Below are 14,274 nucleotides of genomic sequence, written 5' to 3'. Positions count from 1 at the left end.
AGATCCACCTGGAGACTTAGACCCAACAGATTTGGGGTTTCTCCTGTCTGTAACCTAGCCCTTCAGGTATGGTAAATTCATCCCAAGTCCAAATGGTGGGGTGACAGCCACTGTTGGTACGAGATTTTAGGTGGTAGACAGGTAGTACTATATTTCAGAATTTATTTTAATATGTTTTAGAAAAATATACAACTATTCAAACCCACGATTTTAGGGCATAAGCAAGAATAAAGGAGGAATTTAAGATTTTAAGTGAGTTGAGAAAAATACTTTTTTAAATAATAGTTCAAGTGGCTAGACTATGATGAAAATCTACTACAATTTGGGGAATATTGGTATATGCGAAATCGACCGGTGACTAAGTAGTGAATGAATTAGTGGATTCAGTAAGTATTGAATAAATTATGCTAAGTGAGTCAGGCTCCAAGAGCCCCTTGCTTCTCAGGAAAGTCTGCAGAAGTCCACTATGCCCCACACCTACCTCACGCGGGTAGTTGAGTTCAAGGGGTACACGACCCGCTGAGTAAATCAGACTCAGGCAACGGGGGACGGGAGAGAGGCGGGGTCTTGCGGGGCGTGGCCAACCCACAGGCGTGACTGGCGAGGGGTGGGTCCTCGAGACGGAAGGCGGAAGCTGCTGCGGAGTCATGTGATCCGAGTAACATGGCCGCTGCCCCTTGAGTTCTGTCGGTGCCTGGCGGGAACTAGTCGCGTGAACAGTTCGGTGGCTGGAGGCAGGTGGCGGGGGCGGGAGCGGGGGCGGGGTCCAGGCCTGGGTTCCCAGGCGGCGCGCGGCGGCGGAGCGAGGCAGGCGGGCCCGGGGTGGCGTGGTCCATGAGCCGGCGCCGGAGGCAACACGGAGCTGCAGACCTCCCTGGCCCCCGGCGCGGCCCGGGCAACCGCGGGCTGAGGAGTCGCGAGGCTCCGAGGAGCGTCCGGAGCTGCCACCATGAACCCCGAGAAGGACTTCGCACCGCTCACGCCCAACATCGTGCGCGCCCTCAATGACAAGCTCTATGAAAAGCGGAAGGTGGCAGCGCTGGAGATCGAGAAGTAAGAGCCGCGGGCATCCAGGGTTGGGCGTAGGGAGCGGAGGCGGGACCCAGCCCTGGCTATGCAGGGGTCCCGCTCCCTGAGGGAACAATTCACTCCTTTGCAGCCAGGGTTGCTTCTGCAGGTTTAGCCCTTAGCACAGTGCTTTAGAGCAGGATATTGGGAATCCCACCTTTGCTTCCCTCTGCCTGGCTGTGTGACCTGGGCCAAGTTGTTTAACCTCCTGGTGCCTAAAGGGCTGCAGTAAGAATGAAGTCCCATAATGTATGTGTAGTGCTTAGGGCTGCAATGAGAATGAAGCGACATGATGCATGCTTAGTGCTTGTACAGTGCCTGGCATATGGTGCATCCTCAGTGTGGTCCCCATCAAAACCAGCAAATCGAGTGGCCTCTGTGATGGAAGGAAGGTGGGAAGCATGAGAATTTGCTCATGAGTTGACCTGCCTCATTTCTTACTTAGCTTCTGAGAAGTGAAAGGGACTGTTAGGTGACCAAGTAGAGAAATCAGGTTAGAAACTTCAAAACCTCAAGACTCAGAGGGCTGTTTGTTTTCTCTGTCATATCACCCTTCCCTGCAAGTGAAAGTAGGAATAATCTGACATTTTTTGTTTCTGCAGTCTTATTACATGTATGTGTAACCGTGATCTGACATTATGCTTTATTTCCCAATGTACAAAACAAGGGGTTTAACTGGGAATGTTTTGTTGATATTTTTCTGCTGTTATTTTGGATTTGTAGTTTTTTCCAGTCAGATCTTTGTGATAAAGTCAGGTGAGTGGGTCGGTGATTTCAGAAGAGTGGAAAGAAGCAGGCTGTGAAACTGAAAGAACAGTCTAAGAGTCAGAAAATAGGGTTGTAGTTCTGCCCTGTCCAGTAGGGTAACCACTGGCCATGTGTGGCTGTTTACATTTAAAGTATTAAAATAAAAAAATTTAATCCAGTTTCTCAGTCACACTACCCATATTTCAAATGTTCACTAGCCACACGCGGCTGTTAGCTACTATAATGGACAGTGCAGATTTTTTTTTTTTTTTCTTTGCAGCCTACGCTGTCACTGGCGACTCACGGCAGCCCAGCTCCAGGTCGAGCTGTTGTTCACCATCTTAGCTGTAGAGGGCAGTGTCACTGGCCCTCATGTGGGATCCGAACCGGGGCCCTGCTGCTCAGAGCTCGCACTCCCAAGCCAGCTCTTAACCAACACGCCACTCGGCCGGCCCTGGACAGTGCAGATTTTAAACCATTTTCATCACTGTAGAATGCTATTGGATATCTCTAATCTAGTCCATGTATGACACCCATTCTTTGACCTTGGCAAATGCCCTAACTCGGTTTCTTAACTTCAGCACTATTGAAATTTTGGAACAGATACGGTAATTCTTGGTTGTGGTGTGCTGTGCCTGTGCATTGCAGGAATTTTAGAGCATCCCTGGTCTCTAGATACCAGTAGCATTCCATCAGTTGTAACAACCGAAAAATGTCTCCATGCATTGTCAAATGTCCCCTCGGGCGGTTGAGAACCACTGCCTTAACTGCTTTGAGTTTTAGTTTCCTCCTCAACTAAAGAGTGTACACTTTGCTAAGAGGACCCTTCCATTAGGTTCTAATATTCATTGTGTCCAAAACCACCTAGCTTCTTTTCTCATCAAGCACCACTTTTTGAACTGCCCTTTTCATACTGCTTCTTGTTTATACCCTGACCTCACTAATGCTAGCAAGTCTTAATGATGAGTATCGCTATACTGAGTAGACCAGAACTGACTGATGTATGGACGTGGCTCCATGTCCATTGGGTTTTGTAGTCTTTGAAGCCACATTGACACCGAGTTTTGTCCGTCACCCACTGCTTCTCAAGAATGTCTGGTTTTATCGTAGCTTGAATCATCTATTGAGCCCTTAAATAGAGAAGTATTTATCTCAGCATTACCTCCAGCACAACTTGTGTAAGTGCTCTCGCTTTGCAAGCTGTCCGGTAAGAGTTTTGTCTTTAATTGGGTTTGATTTGTATTAGACATTGCCCTTGATTTGTGGAATTCAGAGAAACCCCCTAGGGCCTTAACTGGAGTAGGAACTCCTTAAGAGCAGAGACTCTGTTGTATTTATCCTCAGCACTTAGCACAGTGCCTGGTGGCATTTGACAGTCGGTGTCTGAATGAATGACCATATATTTTCAGTGGGGAAATAACATTGCAGTCTAAGGACTTTGCTACTCAAAAGTGTAAGCCCATAGACTAGCAGCATGAGGCTCACCTGGGAGCTTGTTCAAGAGTCTCCAGCCTTACCACAGACCTGTGGATCAGAAGCTGCATTTTCACAAGACCCCTGAGTGATTTGTACGCACATTCAAGTTTGAGAAGCACTGGCCTAGAAGACCCTGAAGTCAGTTTCTAGCCTTCTTCAGCCATATTTGGAAGAAGTGTCCTGTTTGATATGTTCCTCAGAGTATAGCTCCCCTCCCCCACCACCCTTATTCACGGGGGATACGTTCCAAGACCCTCAGCGGATGCCTGGAACCATAGATAGTACTGAACCCTATATACACTGTTTTTTCTTATACATACATACCTATGATAAAGTTTGATTTACAAATTAGGCACAGTAAGAGTTTATCAATAACTAATAAAATAGAACAGTTATAACATACTGTATAAAGTTACACAAATTGGTCTCTCTCAAAATATTGTAGTGTACGCACTGTGTGGATACGCCGGACAAAAGGATGATTCCCGTCCTAGGTGGGACAGCACAGGGTTTCATCATTGCTACTCAAAACACACAATTTAAAACTTATGAATTGCTTATTTCTGGAATTTTTCATTTAATATTTTTGGACCATGGTTGAGCATGGGTAACTGATAAAAGGACTACTGTATAGTCAAAGTGGGGTTTAGGACTTCAGCACATGACCTTGGGTTGGGGGACACAATTCAGTCTATAGAGTGATCATTTAAAAAAAAAAAAGTCATCATGTATAAAGCGCTGTTTGCCCAATTTGTGGGAAGGAGGATAGAGAAGCTTCCTTTTGTTTGGCCATTATATGCCCCCTCATCTCATTTATTTTGCATGACTGCCCAATGAGCTTTGGTAGTGTTACCCCATTGCACAAAAGCTCCTTGAGGTTAAGTAATCTTCCCAGGGTTTCACAGCTAAAGCCTGGATAAAAAACCCAGTCACTTTTGGCTTTTGGCTTGGAGGAGGCCAAGGTGCAGCTTTCTTCAGTCATCCCAAATCTGGGTTCATCCAGCACCAGCTGCCTCCACCATGCTGCCAAAGTTCAACCCCCATGAGATCAAAGTCGTATACCTGAGGTGCACCCATGGGGAAATCAGTACCATGTCTGCCTCTTTTCCCCAAGATCTTTCGGACAGACCCGCCCCCCCCCCCCCCCCCCCGGGTCCATCCCCAAAAACGGTTGGTGACGACCTCACTCAAGCAATTGGTGATTGGAAGCGTCTGAGGATTGCAGTGAAACTGACCATTCAGAACAGACAGGCCCAGACTGAAGTGGTACCTTCTGCCTCTGCCCTGATCAGCAAAGCCCTCAAAGAACCACCAAGAGACAGCAAGAAGCAAAAAATATCACTTTTGATGAGATTGTCAACATTGCCCGACAGACGCAGCACCAATCTTTAGCTAGAGAACTCTCTGGAACCACTAAAGAGATGTTGGGGACTGCCCAGTCTGTGGGCTGCAGTGTTGTTGGCCACTACCCTCGTGACATCAACATTGATACAGTGGAATGCCCAGCTAGTTAAGAATTACAAAGGAAAATATTTTAATTATAGATCATTTGACAACAACAAAAAAAGGAAACCCAGGTTCAACTGTCTCAAAAGGCTTGCCCACCACAAAGTAGTTTTCCCTACCGAAAAAGGGATATATATTTAATTTTTAAAAATTCACACTTGAACATTTATCTCTATGGTTGTGTTAACCGGCACTTTCAGTTTTCCAGAGTCCCATCTGTTCAGATGACAGAGTCAGTACTACATATGGTGTTCCAATGAGGGATTAAAATTCCTAATAAGAGGAGGGTGTTGTATCTTGATGACGACCTCTCAGACACTAAAAATGCAGAAAGATGGATGCTCAACTGAAGGACCTCTGGGCTCTGGAATCTCAAGACCAGGTGTTATATGACCAGGATCTGATGGCTAAATCTGTGAGCCTGTTCTGGAGTGCTTTTACCCCACAGCCTCACTTGAACAAGCCCACACAATTTTCTAAAGGATAAAGCACTTAGACTAGATTTTAGAATGGCTATTTCAGGTCTTCGGGGCTCTCAGTTTTGGGGAATATAGTCTAATCAGTTCAGATGAAGTTTGGTAAGACCCCGGGCACTGCTGTCCAGGAGAGTCTCGTGTGGGAGAGAAATGCCAACAGGCACTCTGAAAAGTGTGGTGGTGCTCGCTCTGCTGGGGGTGCTGTGCCCACACTGGTGGCAGTGCCCCCTCACTGCAGGCTAGGAGAGATGATGCCTTCATGGTAACCAGGGATGGGCTTAGTGCCAAGGCTCTAGTGTTCCTGAACTTTGAGTTCCAGAAGCCCACAAATGTGGGGACCCAGGCCATGCCCCTTGAGAACACTGAAGCCCAAGAGAGGGCTTGTGGGATTAGAGCTTCTGAATCATGTGTCCGTCTGTCCGTCCTGCTGGGGAAGGAGGTGGTGGGGAGCAGGGATCCCTGGAGCTCTGTGATCAGATAAAGGGTGAACTTTGAGTTTGGCTCTTTGGAACCTACCACCTCTGTGGGGAGACACTATTTATTACCAAGTGGCTTAAGGCAGTTTCTGGAGTGTGGGTCAGAATTCCAGCCAGCTCAGCCCTTTATTAGCAGTGGGACTCTCAGCACATTGCTTAATCCAGGGGTCACAGACTGGCAGCCAGGGGCTGTGTCCTGCCAGCAGACCTGTTTGGTTTGACCTTCACAGCGTATTTTAAATTGAGAAATCCCTCAGTTGTGGCTCTGGGACCCACATTCCCATATAACAGATCAGGGGGACCTGGGGGCCCCCCCTCTCCCCTTCCCAGCCAGGACGTGCACTCCTCACTTTGCTTCCTGTGTGGCAAGTTCATCACAGCCTGTCTTACGTCCCTTGGCCTTCTCACTTGTATCTCCTGCCTGACAAGCATTTGAGTTTTTGACCTCTGATTTAACTTCTGTGCCTCAGTTTCCTTCTTTTAAAAAAAAATGCACCTTGAAAACATTACACTAAGTGAAAGAAGCCAGTCACAAAAGGCAATGTATTGTATGATTTCATTTTATATGAAATGTTTAGAATAGGCACATCCATAGAGACAGAGTAGATTAGGGGTTGCCTAGGGCTTAGGGGAATAGGTTAGGGGAAAATGGGGAGTGACTACTAATGGGTGCAGGGTTTCTTTTTAGGATGATAAAAATATTCTAAAATTGATTGTGGTGATGGTTGCACAACTTTGTGAACATACTAAAAACCACTGAATTTTACACATTAAAAAAGTGACTTTTATGGCGTGTCAGTTATATCTCAATTAAAAAAAATAAGAATGCCTGTAATGTTTTATTACTTTTATTACTGTATCATTAAGTGGTCACAATTATTGTCACCTGAGGTCCAAACATGCCTCCTGCTGTCTCTGACTCATTTCTCCTTTATAGTTTTTCCACTGATTATGTCCAGTGGATGGATGCTGTTAAATCTTAGGCCTTTTCAGAAGGCCTCTGACCCTTCCTCAGAGACACATGTTCTGCTTAGTCGTTCAATTATTGGAGACTAGTGAGCAAATGGAAACCAAATTACTTAAATACTCAGCAGATGGAGGAGATGTTTACCTAGATTCTCTTTGAGAAATTGCTGCCTGGATATGCCATCTGAATACAGCATGTTACATAGAGAACTGGGGCAGATAATTGGGCTTACCAGCGGGGAAACAAAGCGGCAGCCCCAAGTCCATGCTAAAAGTTTTATAACACAGGAAGAAACACAACCCTGGACTTATCTTTCTTTTTCTATCCTTTTTTGAGCCAGCAACACAGCAGGTCCTCAGTCAACATTTAGAGGATGAACATTGATCATGAGTGGTGTAGATAAGATCCCACTTTGTCTCTGATCCTGACTTTGCGCTAATACTGTTATATGAGCATGTGCAATGCAGAGCACATTAATGCGTTATCTTATTTCTCTCAGAACAGTATAAAGCCATTGAAATTATTAGCCCTACCTTAAGGCCAAGGGTATCTCTTGTGAAGACAGAGGAACGTGAGTGCAGAGACTAAAATCTCTGCCACCTACCTACTAGCTGGGACATTTGGACCTCACCAAATGAAACGGGTTTGGGGTTAACTAAAATAATAAACGTAAAGTGCCTGGCGCCCACTAGGCATCCAACAGTTGGCAGCTCTGCTATTTGAGTAGAGGGATTTGCGTAACATAGTGGGTAAGATTTTAGACCTTGGAGTCAGGAAAACCTATGTTTGATTTCTGCACCTGCCATCAATAAGTTGTGTGACCTTAATGTGTTTCTAAACGTCGCTAAACCTCAGTCTCCCCCATCTGTAAAATGGGTATTAGAGTACCTAACTCAGTGGTTTGTTTGAAGGTTTAAATTAGATACTGCATGTAAAGCACTCAGCACATTACCTGGCATATAGTAAGTGCTCAACAAACGGTTACCTATATCCTGCCTTCATAGAAGCCCAGCTCTAGAGCTTCACTTCAAAACATCTTGAGTATGCCCCTCATCTGTACTCACTGTGTGTGGTGGAGGAATGCCTCAGGGCTCTCTGAACACTGAACAGTGTGGGGAAATGTACGGGGAAGGCTGCATTTCACTTGGGGCCTGGGTTCTACCCAAGGGAAGAGCCCTCTATAATTGGATGTGTTCGCTTTGCAGCTGACCTGTTTTAAGAAGATGGGAGAGAGGAACTGGCATACAGCTGGAAGGGCACAGGCTTTGTTGGCATGTCAAGGGTTCAGATCCTCTATGGCCTTAGGACAGGGACTTGGTTTCCCAGAGGCTGTGTTTAAAATCTAGACGATGAGATGATAATAGTTACAGAAGGAGGTTGTTCCAAGGAATAACTAAAATAATGTAGTGTGTGCTTAGCAAGTAGTCGACTCACCAGTCTTCGTGTGGCCTGTAATTGTCCCTGTGCTGTGTCACTGGAGGCCAAGAGGTCCAGTGAGCTGTGGTTGTGTTGCTGAGATGGTGGCCCCAGGTTCTCCTTTGGCTGATGATGATTCCAAATGCATCCTACCTTGTCTGTGGTTCCTTCTCTCAGGGTGGCCAGTGTGGCACTTCAAGATGGGGTGATGTCACAAGCTTGGGTTGGCCAGAATTGGGGGTATGGGTGTTTCTGCCATCCTGCGACATCTCTGACCAGTGGAGAGTGGAGGCTCTGAGCAACCTCTAGACACTGTCAGCCAGGGTTTGCAGCACTTTTTCGAGGAAGCCAGACAGAAGCAGATTGCCTCCCCTGGTGTATAGAACAGTGATGCCCGTGACCCTTATGTCAGTGTAGGTCCCAGGGGTTTGTGAGCATGAGTTTCTGGACAAATATTAACTTGAAAACTAGTTCAGCTTCAGATCCCTTCCCCCCCACACACACACCCCCATCTGTGGCTTGCAACCTGGAGATGAAAGAGGAGACAGTATGGCCAGAGGGGTCACTGGTCCTTCAGTGTTCAGAGGAGTGGTCACTTCCTGGGATGGTCAGGAAAAGCAGGGGCTTGGACTTGAGCTGGACTTTGAAGGCTGAATAGGCTGTGGGGCAGAAGGGAAGTGTGTAAGGAGTAGAAGGAGCCAGGCCCAGTGAGAAGGCGGGTCTGGTTGGCGTGGAAAATTATGCTGGGCAGCTGGGCAGCGAGACTGGCGAGGTCAGCCTGGCCCTGTTTTGGCCGCCCTGAGTGCCAGCTAAGGCGTGTGAGCTTGATTCGTGGGACAGCTCTTGCTGCTGTGGCCCAGGGGTTGGCCCACAGGGCCAGTGCTCTCTGAGGTGATGGTGTGGGTGAGAACATGTTCTCATGGTGTCCCCTCCACAGGGAGCCATTGTTTATCGTTGTGTCTTGTTTTCCTAGCCATGAAGACTTGTGCCCCTAAGTGCAAGGGTACAGACAGTAGAGACTTGGGGTTCCGGGGCCTCAGGACTTGAATGGGCCAGCATTTTTGTAGTGGCCTGGGGCACCCTGAGTTGAGGCCTGATAGAATTTGGGGTGGGGGAGGCCTTCCAGCTGGTATAGAGCAAATGAGAAAGGTGTTGCTGAGCCTGCACAGTCAGGGAGAGCTGAACACAAGACCCCCCTTGCCCATCTGTCCCTTCCAGAGACCCTGCTACTCTTGCAAGCTGTCACCCCGACATTAGAGCCCCATTTCTCATACGCTTTCACTGTTCAGTTTCTATAAGACTTTGTAGTCTTCAGAGCTCCCTAAACACCATTCAAATCCATACCACCCACCACTGCAGATTCCTCTTCCCTTCTGTGGCTGCTTACTGCCGCCAGAATTCAGTGCCAGGTCCTTTGCCCAGCTCATGACTGAGAGCAGCTTCTCCAGCCCTGTCCCCGCCTCTCCTGCACCCATGTCCTTCGCTGCCAAGCCAGATACCTCCCTCCTTCCTCTGAGCCTTTGTGCATGCAGCTCCCTGTGTATGGGCAGCTTCTCCCCAAACAGCTCCAGTGCTCATCCTTCAGAGCCACCCTCAAATGCTGACTCTCGGGAAGCCACGCCTGACTCCCTCCCTACCAAAGATACTTCTCCCTCCTCACCTTGCACTCTTCTCACCAGAGATTTGTTTCTCGGTTTTGCATAAAGTCCTTATGTACTTTTGTTTCCTCTCCCACCCCAATCCCCTCTGAGAGCCCCTCAACGGTTAGGGAATATATCCGTAGGCTGGCTCTAGAATGGGCAAGAGTGCTCTTGCCAGTAGCTCAGGGACCATTTGTAACCTGAAACAAGGAAACAGGCAGGGAGGTGGTTCCAGGATGGCCTGTGCCGCTCGCAGGGCTGGGTCTTCTTTGGATCTCCTGCTGAAGCCTCATGGATGTCCTTACTCCCACTTCCGGTGCCGCTCTAACCTGTACTGAGCAGAAACATGGCCTGGCTTCCCCAGGAGTGCTGTTGACAGCCAGAGTCTCAGGACAGGTTGTCTGGGCAGGTGTGAGAGGCACAGCTGCTTTCAGTGGCTTTGATAATACCCCCATCCTGGACTCCTCAATAAGGAGACACAGGTCTAGATCTTTATGGAATTCAAGAAACTTCAGTATATTTCATCAGAGGTATTTTAAACACAAGCTAAAAACAAGTCATCCTAAGTTCTCAGGCTATTCACAGATTCATTAGACAATGTGAAATCTTCATCCATGCAATCTCTTAGAATTAAAAAAGTTTCTAGCTGCTGCATTGGCCGGGAATCGAACCCGGGCCTCCCGCGTGGCAGGCGAGAATTCTACCACTGAACCACCAATGCTCCAGCTGTCAGCAGCTGTGTGAACACCTGCCTTTAACCCCAGTTCTGAGCCTCCCTGTATATGCTGATTTTAAATATAAGGCCAGGCTCTAAAGCTGCCACATCAGCACAATCGCAAGAACAGAAAGCTTCTGTTCCAGAGCTGGAGGGAGAAGGCAGGAGACAGAAGAATGTGTGTGTAGTTGATTTGCTTTCAGACCTCAGGACAGAAACCGCAGCTCAAGTCCTTCCTTCTCAGTAGCAAAAAGCACATTGAGGCTTTGGGTGACTCTCCCCTCTGGTGTGTGGGTCTTCCCGTTCCATGTTCACATGTGTGTTGAGCTGTTGTACAGTTCTCAGGTTTCACCCCAGCTTCCTGCTGGAGACTGGCCAAGGATAAGGGGCATAGCAGGAGTGCCCTCACTGGTGAAGGGCAAGAAAGCCGTGGTCCCAACAGCCATTAGTGCCTCTCTGGAGAACCCAGCTGCTGTTCATGCGCTCACTGAACAGGAAATCGTGGTTAGAGATTCACAGCACCGTGGCTGCTGCAGGCCAGCAGCAGGATGGCTTCTCCAGCAGCATGTGTGAGGAAGAAGGAAGCCTGCCAGGGAAAAAAAAAAAAAAAGCAAAAGACCCACATTGCATTGGCCGGGAATCGAACCCGGGCCTCCCGCGTGGCAGGCGAGAATTCTACCACTGAACCACCAATGCTCCAGCTGTGTACTGACACATCTGCAGGGCTTTTCTCAAGGGGCTGTGTCTATCCATACTCAAAGAAGAGCCCTGGCAGATGACTGGGCCTCACCTAGCTGGTTTGCCCAGTTTGGGAAACTAGACTGGTTTATACAGAACCAGCCTTGCCAGGCCTTATTATGCTACTTTGGGGGGGGGGGGTGCTGTAGAACTGGTGTTGAGCCTCCACCCAGAGGCCCTTGGTTCATCCATAGCTCTGAGCCCCCTGGGGTAGGCTTGGTGTAAGCTCATCCTATAAAGATTAAAGGTTAAGGCGTCTCACTGGCTGTACAGCCCACCCCTGAAATACCCATCTCTGCTCCCACGTCTGCCAGCTCAGGAGCCAGGCCCGTTTTGTTCACATGTTTGCACAGTGCCTGGCACAGAATAGCTGCCCCATATGGCTTGCTGTATTAAATCTTTATCAAATCGTGTCCAACCCCTCACTGAACAACCTTTTTGCAGGAGTGTTCACTGCCTCATAGGACAACACGTTTATGTTTGAAGAGCTCTAATTACTAGCAGGTTCCTGACACTGAGCTGGAACCACACAGACTAATTGATTCCTTTCGGACTTGACTGTCCTTAAAATTCTTCAAGCCAACTTGAAACCCCTATTTATGCATTAGGCAAGCAGCGTACCTACCATCATGGACACAAAGCAATTAGTGAGTCTAGACAGCTGCTTTGAAAAGTCCCTAATCTCTAGACCACCTTCATCACACCTTCATCTGCTACACTGGTACCAGCCAGTCCTTCACACCTAGAGAATGGGTTGGTCTCCCCCGCCTCGTCCATTTCAGGGCTGCTTAAAACACTTTCTGAAGGGCTGAGTGTCTCGACCTTTGTGTCCCGTGGGCTCTGAACCCGGAGACTGGTCCCTGACAGAGCCGGCCCCCCTCTGCTCGGCACTCCAGGCAGGGCCTGCCTCAGCAGCGTCCGCAGGGCAATCCCAGATGCAGCCTCCTGTCTCCCTCTTCGCATAACTCCCCAGGTAGACACCTCAGAGGCGTACCTGCTCTTCCGTTCCTCTCCTGTATTAATGGGTTTCTAATGCTTTTCTGTTTAACGGTTTCTCGCTGCTCTTTCCCATGGCCTCAGCCATACTTCAGACCCTTCTTCCCTACTGTGAGAGCTGTGGTGTTCTCCTGTGGGGGTTTTTCAGTCTCCTTCTGTCAAATCAGCCCCCCACCCCCAGCCCAGCCTCTCCAGGCTGCCGCCAGAAGCACCTAATTAAAACAGATCTGAGCCTGTCACCCCTCTTGCTGGAAAACTTTCATCGGATTTGTTCTTTAACAGCCTCTAGCCACTCCTTCCACACCCAGACCCCTCCTTCCCTAAACACGCTGTGTCTTTTCAGAGGTCCTCGCCTTTGGCCAGGCTCTGCCCTGTGCCTGAGACACCATGCATGCCCTGCCTTTCTTTTTCTTTACCTGAAAAATGCCTGTTGCTCTTTCTAAGATCTGACTCAAGTGGCACCTCCCTGTCAGCCCAAGGAGATTAGCCCATGGCATTTTTCTGGCTTCTGTGGTATCACTTGTGCCATGTTGCTACAATTATGTACTTGTGTGTGCATCTTGCCTGTTGAACTGGGGTCTGATTCAGCACCTTCCCTGGAAATAATGACACAGACCCAGTGAACCTCGTGGGTGCCTGAATGGAGGGTTGAGCAAGTGTTGAGTAAAGAAGGTTGATGAACTGATAATGCATTGTAGTTTTTGTTCCCCGAGAGGACGTGCACTTGCACTCGGTCAGATTCACAGAAGTGAGATAGCACCACTGTTCCTCATCTCATTGTACACAAAGGGAAACTGAGACCCAAAATCAGGAAACACCCGTAACCCAGCCAGCACCTCCCTGGGAAAGGCCTACCCTGAGATGCCTGACCCCGACTCTTCTTTGTAAACAAGTCATCTCCCTCCCTGCTCCCCGCCCCAGGCCCTGGAGCCCACAGCAGGGGTAGCCTGATCCCACTGGTCCTACAGCCCCTCTCCCCTCTCTTTCCAGGCTGGTGCGGGAGTTCGTGGCCCAGAACAACACCGTGCAAATCAAGCATGTGATCCAGACCCTGTCTCAGGAGTTTGCCCTGTCTCAGCACCCCCACAGCCGGAAAGGGGGCCTCATCGGCCTGGCCGCCTGCTCCATCGCACTGGGCAAGGTGGGCCTTTCTCCTGTAGGGACAGACTCACCAGCGATGGCCTTGACTCTCACCAGATACCCAGCAGAGCACTGCACACCTGTGTTTTATTGCCATTCTCTCCATACCTAAAGCAGCAAGGTCTTGCAGCCTTGTTCCCTGGAATGGCCCCTGTCCTGGGAGGCCCACCTGCAAAGGGTCTTTAAGCCCAACCCCACGCAAAGGCCTGAGCATCCCCACGGGAGCTGGGATGTCCGCTGGCCCTGGGGGCTGGGGGCTGGCCTCCTTTGAGCTGTTTTTCCTCCTGCCGCACCACAGGACTCCGGGCTGTACCTGAAGGAGTTGATCGAGCCGGTGCTGACCTGCTTCAATGACGCAGACAGCAGGCTGCGCTACTACGCGTGTGAGGCCCTCTACAACATCGTCAAGGTGGCCCGGGGTGCCGTGCTGCCCCACTTCAACGTGCTCTTCGGCGGCCTGAGTAAGGTGACCGCTCCTCACTCTTGCTGGACTGAGCTTACTCTGCCCACCGAACTTGACCTTCCAGGACCTTGAGTGCTTGGGTCTCTTTTCTGAGATGCAGGTGGAGCAGATAGATAAACATGGCTGCCATGTTTAAGGGACACTTTGTTTAAGCTAATAATACATATTTTAATGGGCTTGTATTTACATTTTTTTCCATTTCTCTATTAATTTATCTTTATTGCATTTTATGTAAGTATCAGTCCATCACAAATTGGAGGGAAACAACTGGTAGTTTGAAACGCACTAGTCTCCCTCATAGAAGGTGCAGATGGTGAAGCCATACAGACTGTGAGGAGAGTACTAGCCTGCAAGTGCTAGAAAAAGCTCTACTTAGAAAGGCTTTAGAGTTCCTTATGCCCTCCTCAGCTTCACGGAGCTCTCCTCCCAGGCACCGAGCAGCCTGAAGCT

At 48.9% G+C, this 14,274-nt stretch overlaps 1 protein-coding gene and 2 non-coding genes across 3 annotated transcripts in view; 1 reads left to right on the top strand and 2 right to left on the bottom strand.

The window, feature by feature from the left end:
- The first annotated feature begins 681 nt into the window (after positions 1 to 681).
- Positions 682 to 14,274, top strand: part of VAC14 (VAC14 component of PIKFYVE complex) — a 100,556-nt gene continuing 86,963 nt past the window's right edge. Inside the window, exons 1-3 of the mRNA XM_019654108.1 lie at positions 682 to 1,053; positions 13,212 to 13,362; positions 13,660 to 13,827. Of these exons, the coding sequence (XP_019509653.1) occupies positions 950 to 1,053; positions 13,212 to 13,362; positions 13,660 to 13,827 (423 nt within the window). The 5' untranslated portion in view covers positions 682 to 949. The remainder of the gene's footprint in view (positions 1,054 to 13,211; positions 13,363 to 13,659; positions 13,828 to 14,274) is intronic.
- TRNAG-GCC (transfer RNA glycine (anticodon GCC)) lies at positions 10,423 to 10,493 on the bottom strand. Its single transcript has one exon. It is a non-coding gene; the product is annotated as a tRNA-Gly (tRNA).
- On the bottom strand, positions 11,113 to 11,183 carry TRNAG-GCC (transfer RNA glycine (anticodon GCC)). Its single transcript has one exon. It is a non-coding gene; the product is annotated as a tRNA-Gly (tRNA).

Source organism: Hipposideros armiger, unplaced genomic scaffold (genome assembly GCF_001890085.2).
Source record: "Hipposideros armiger isolate ML-2016 unplaced genomic scaffold, ASM189008v1 scaffold_9, whole genome shotgun sequence".
NCBI lineage: Eukaryota > Metazoa > Chordata > Mammalia > Chiroptera > Hipposideridae > Hipposideros > Hipposideros armiger.
This window is presented reverse-complemented; position numbering and strand designations above follow the sequence as displayed.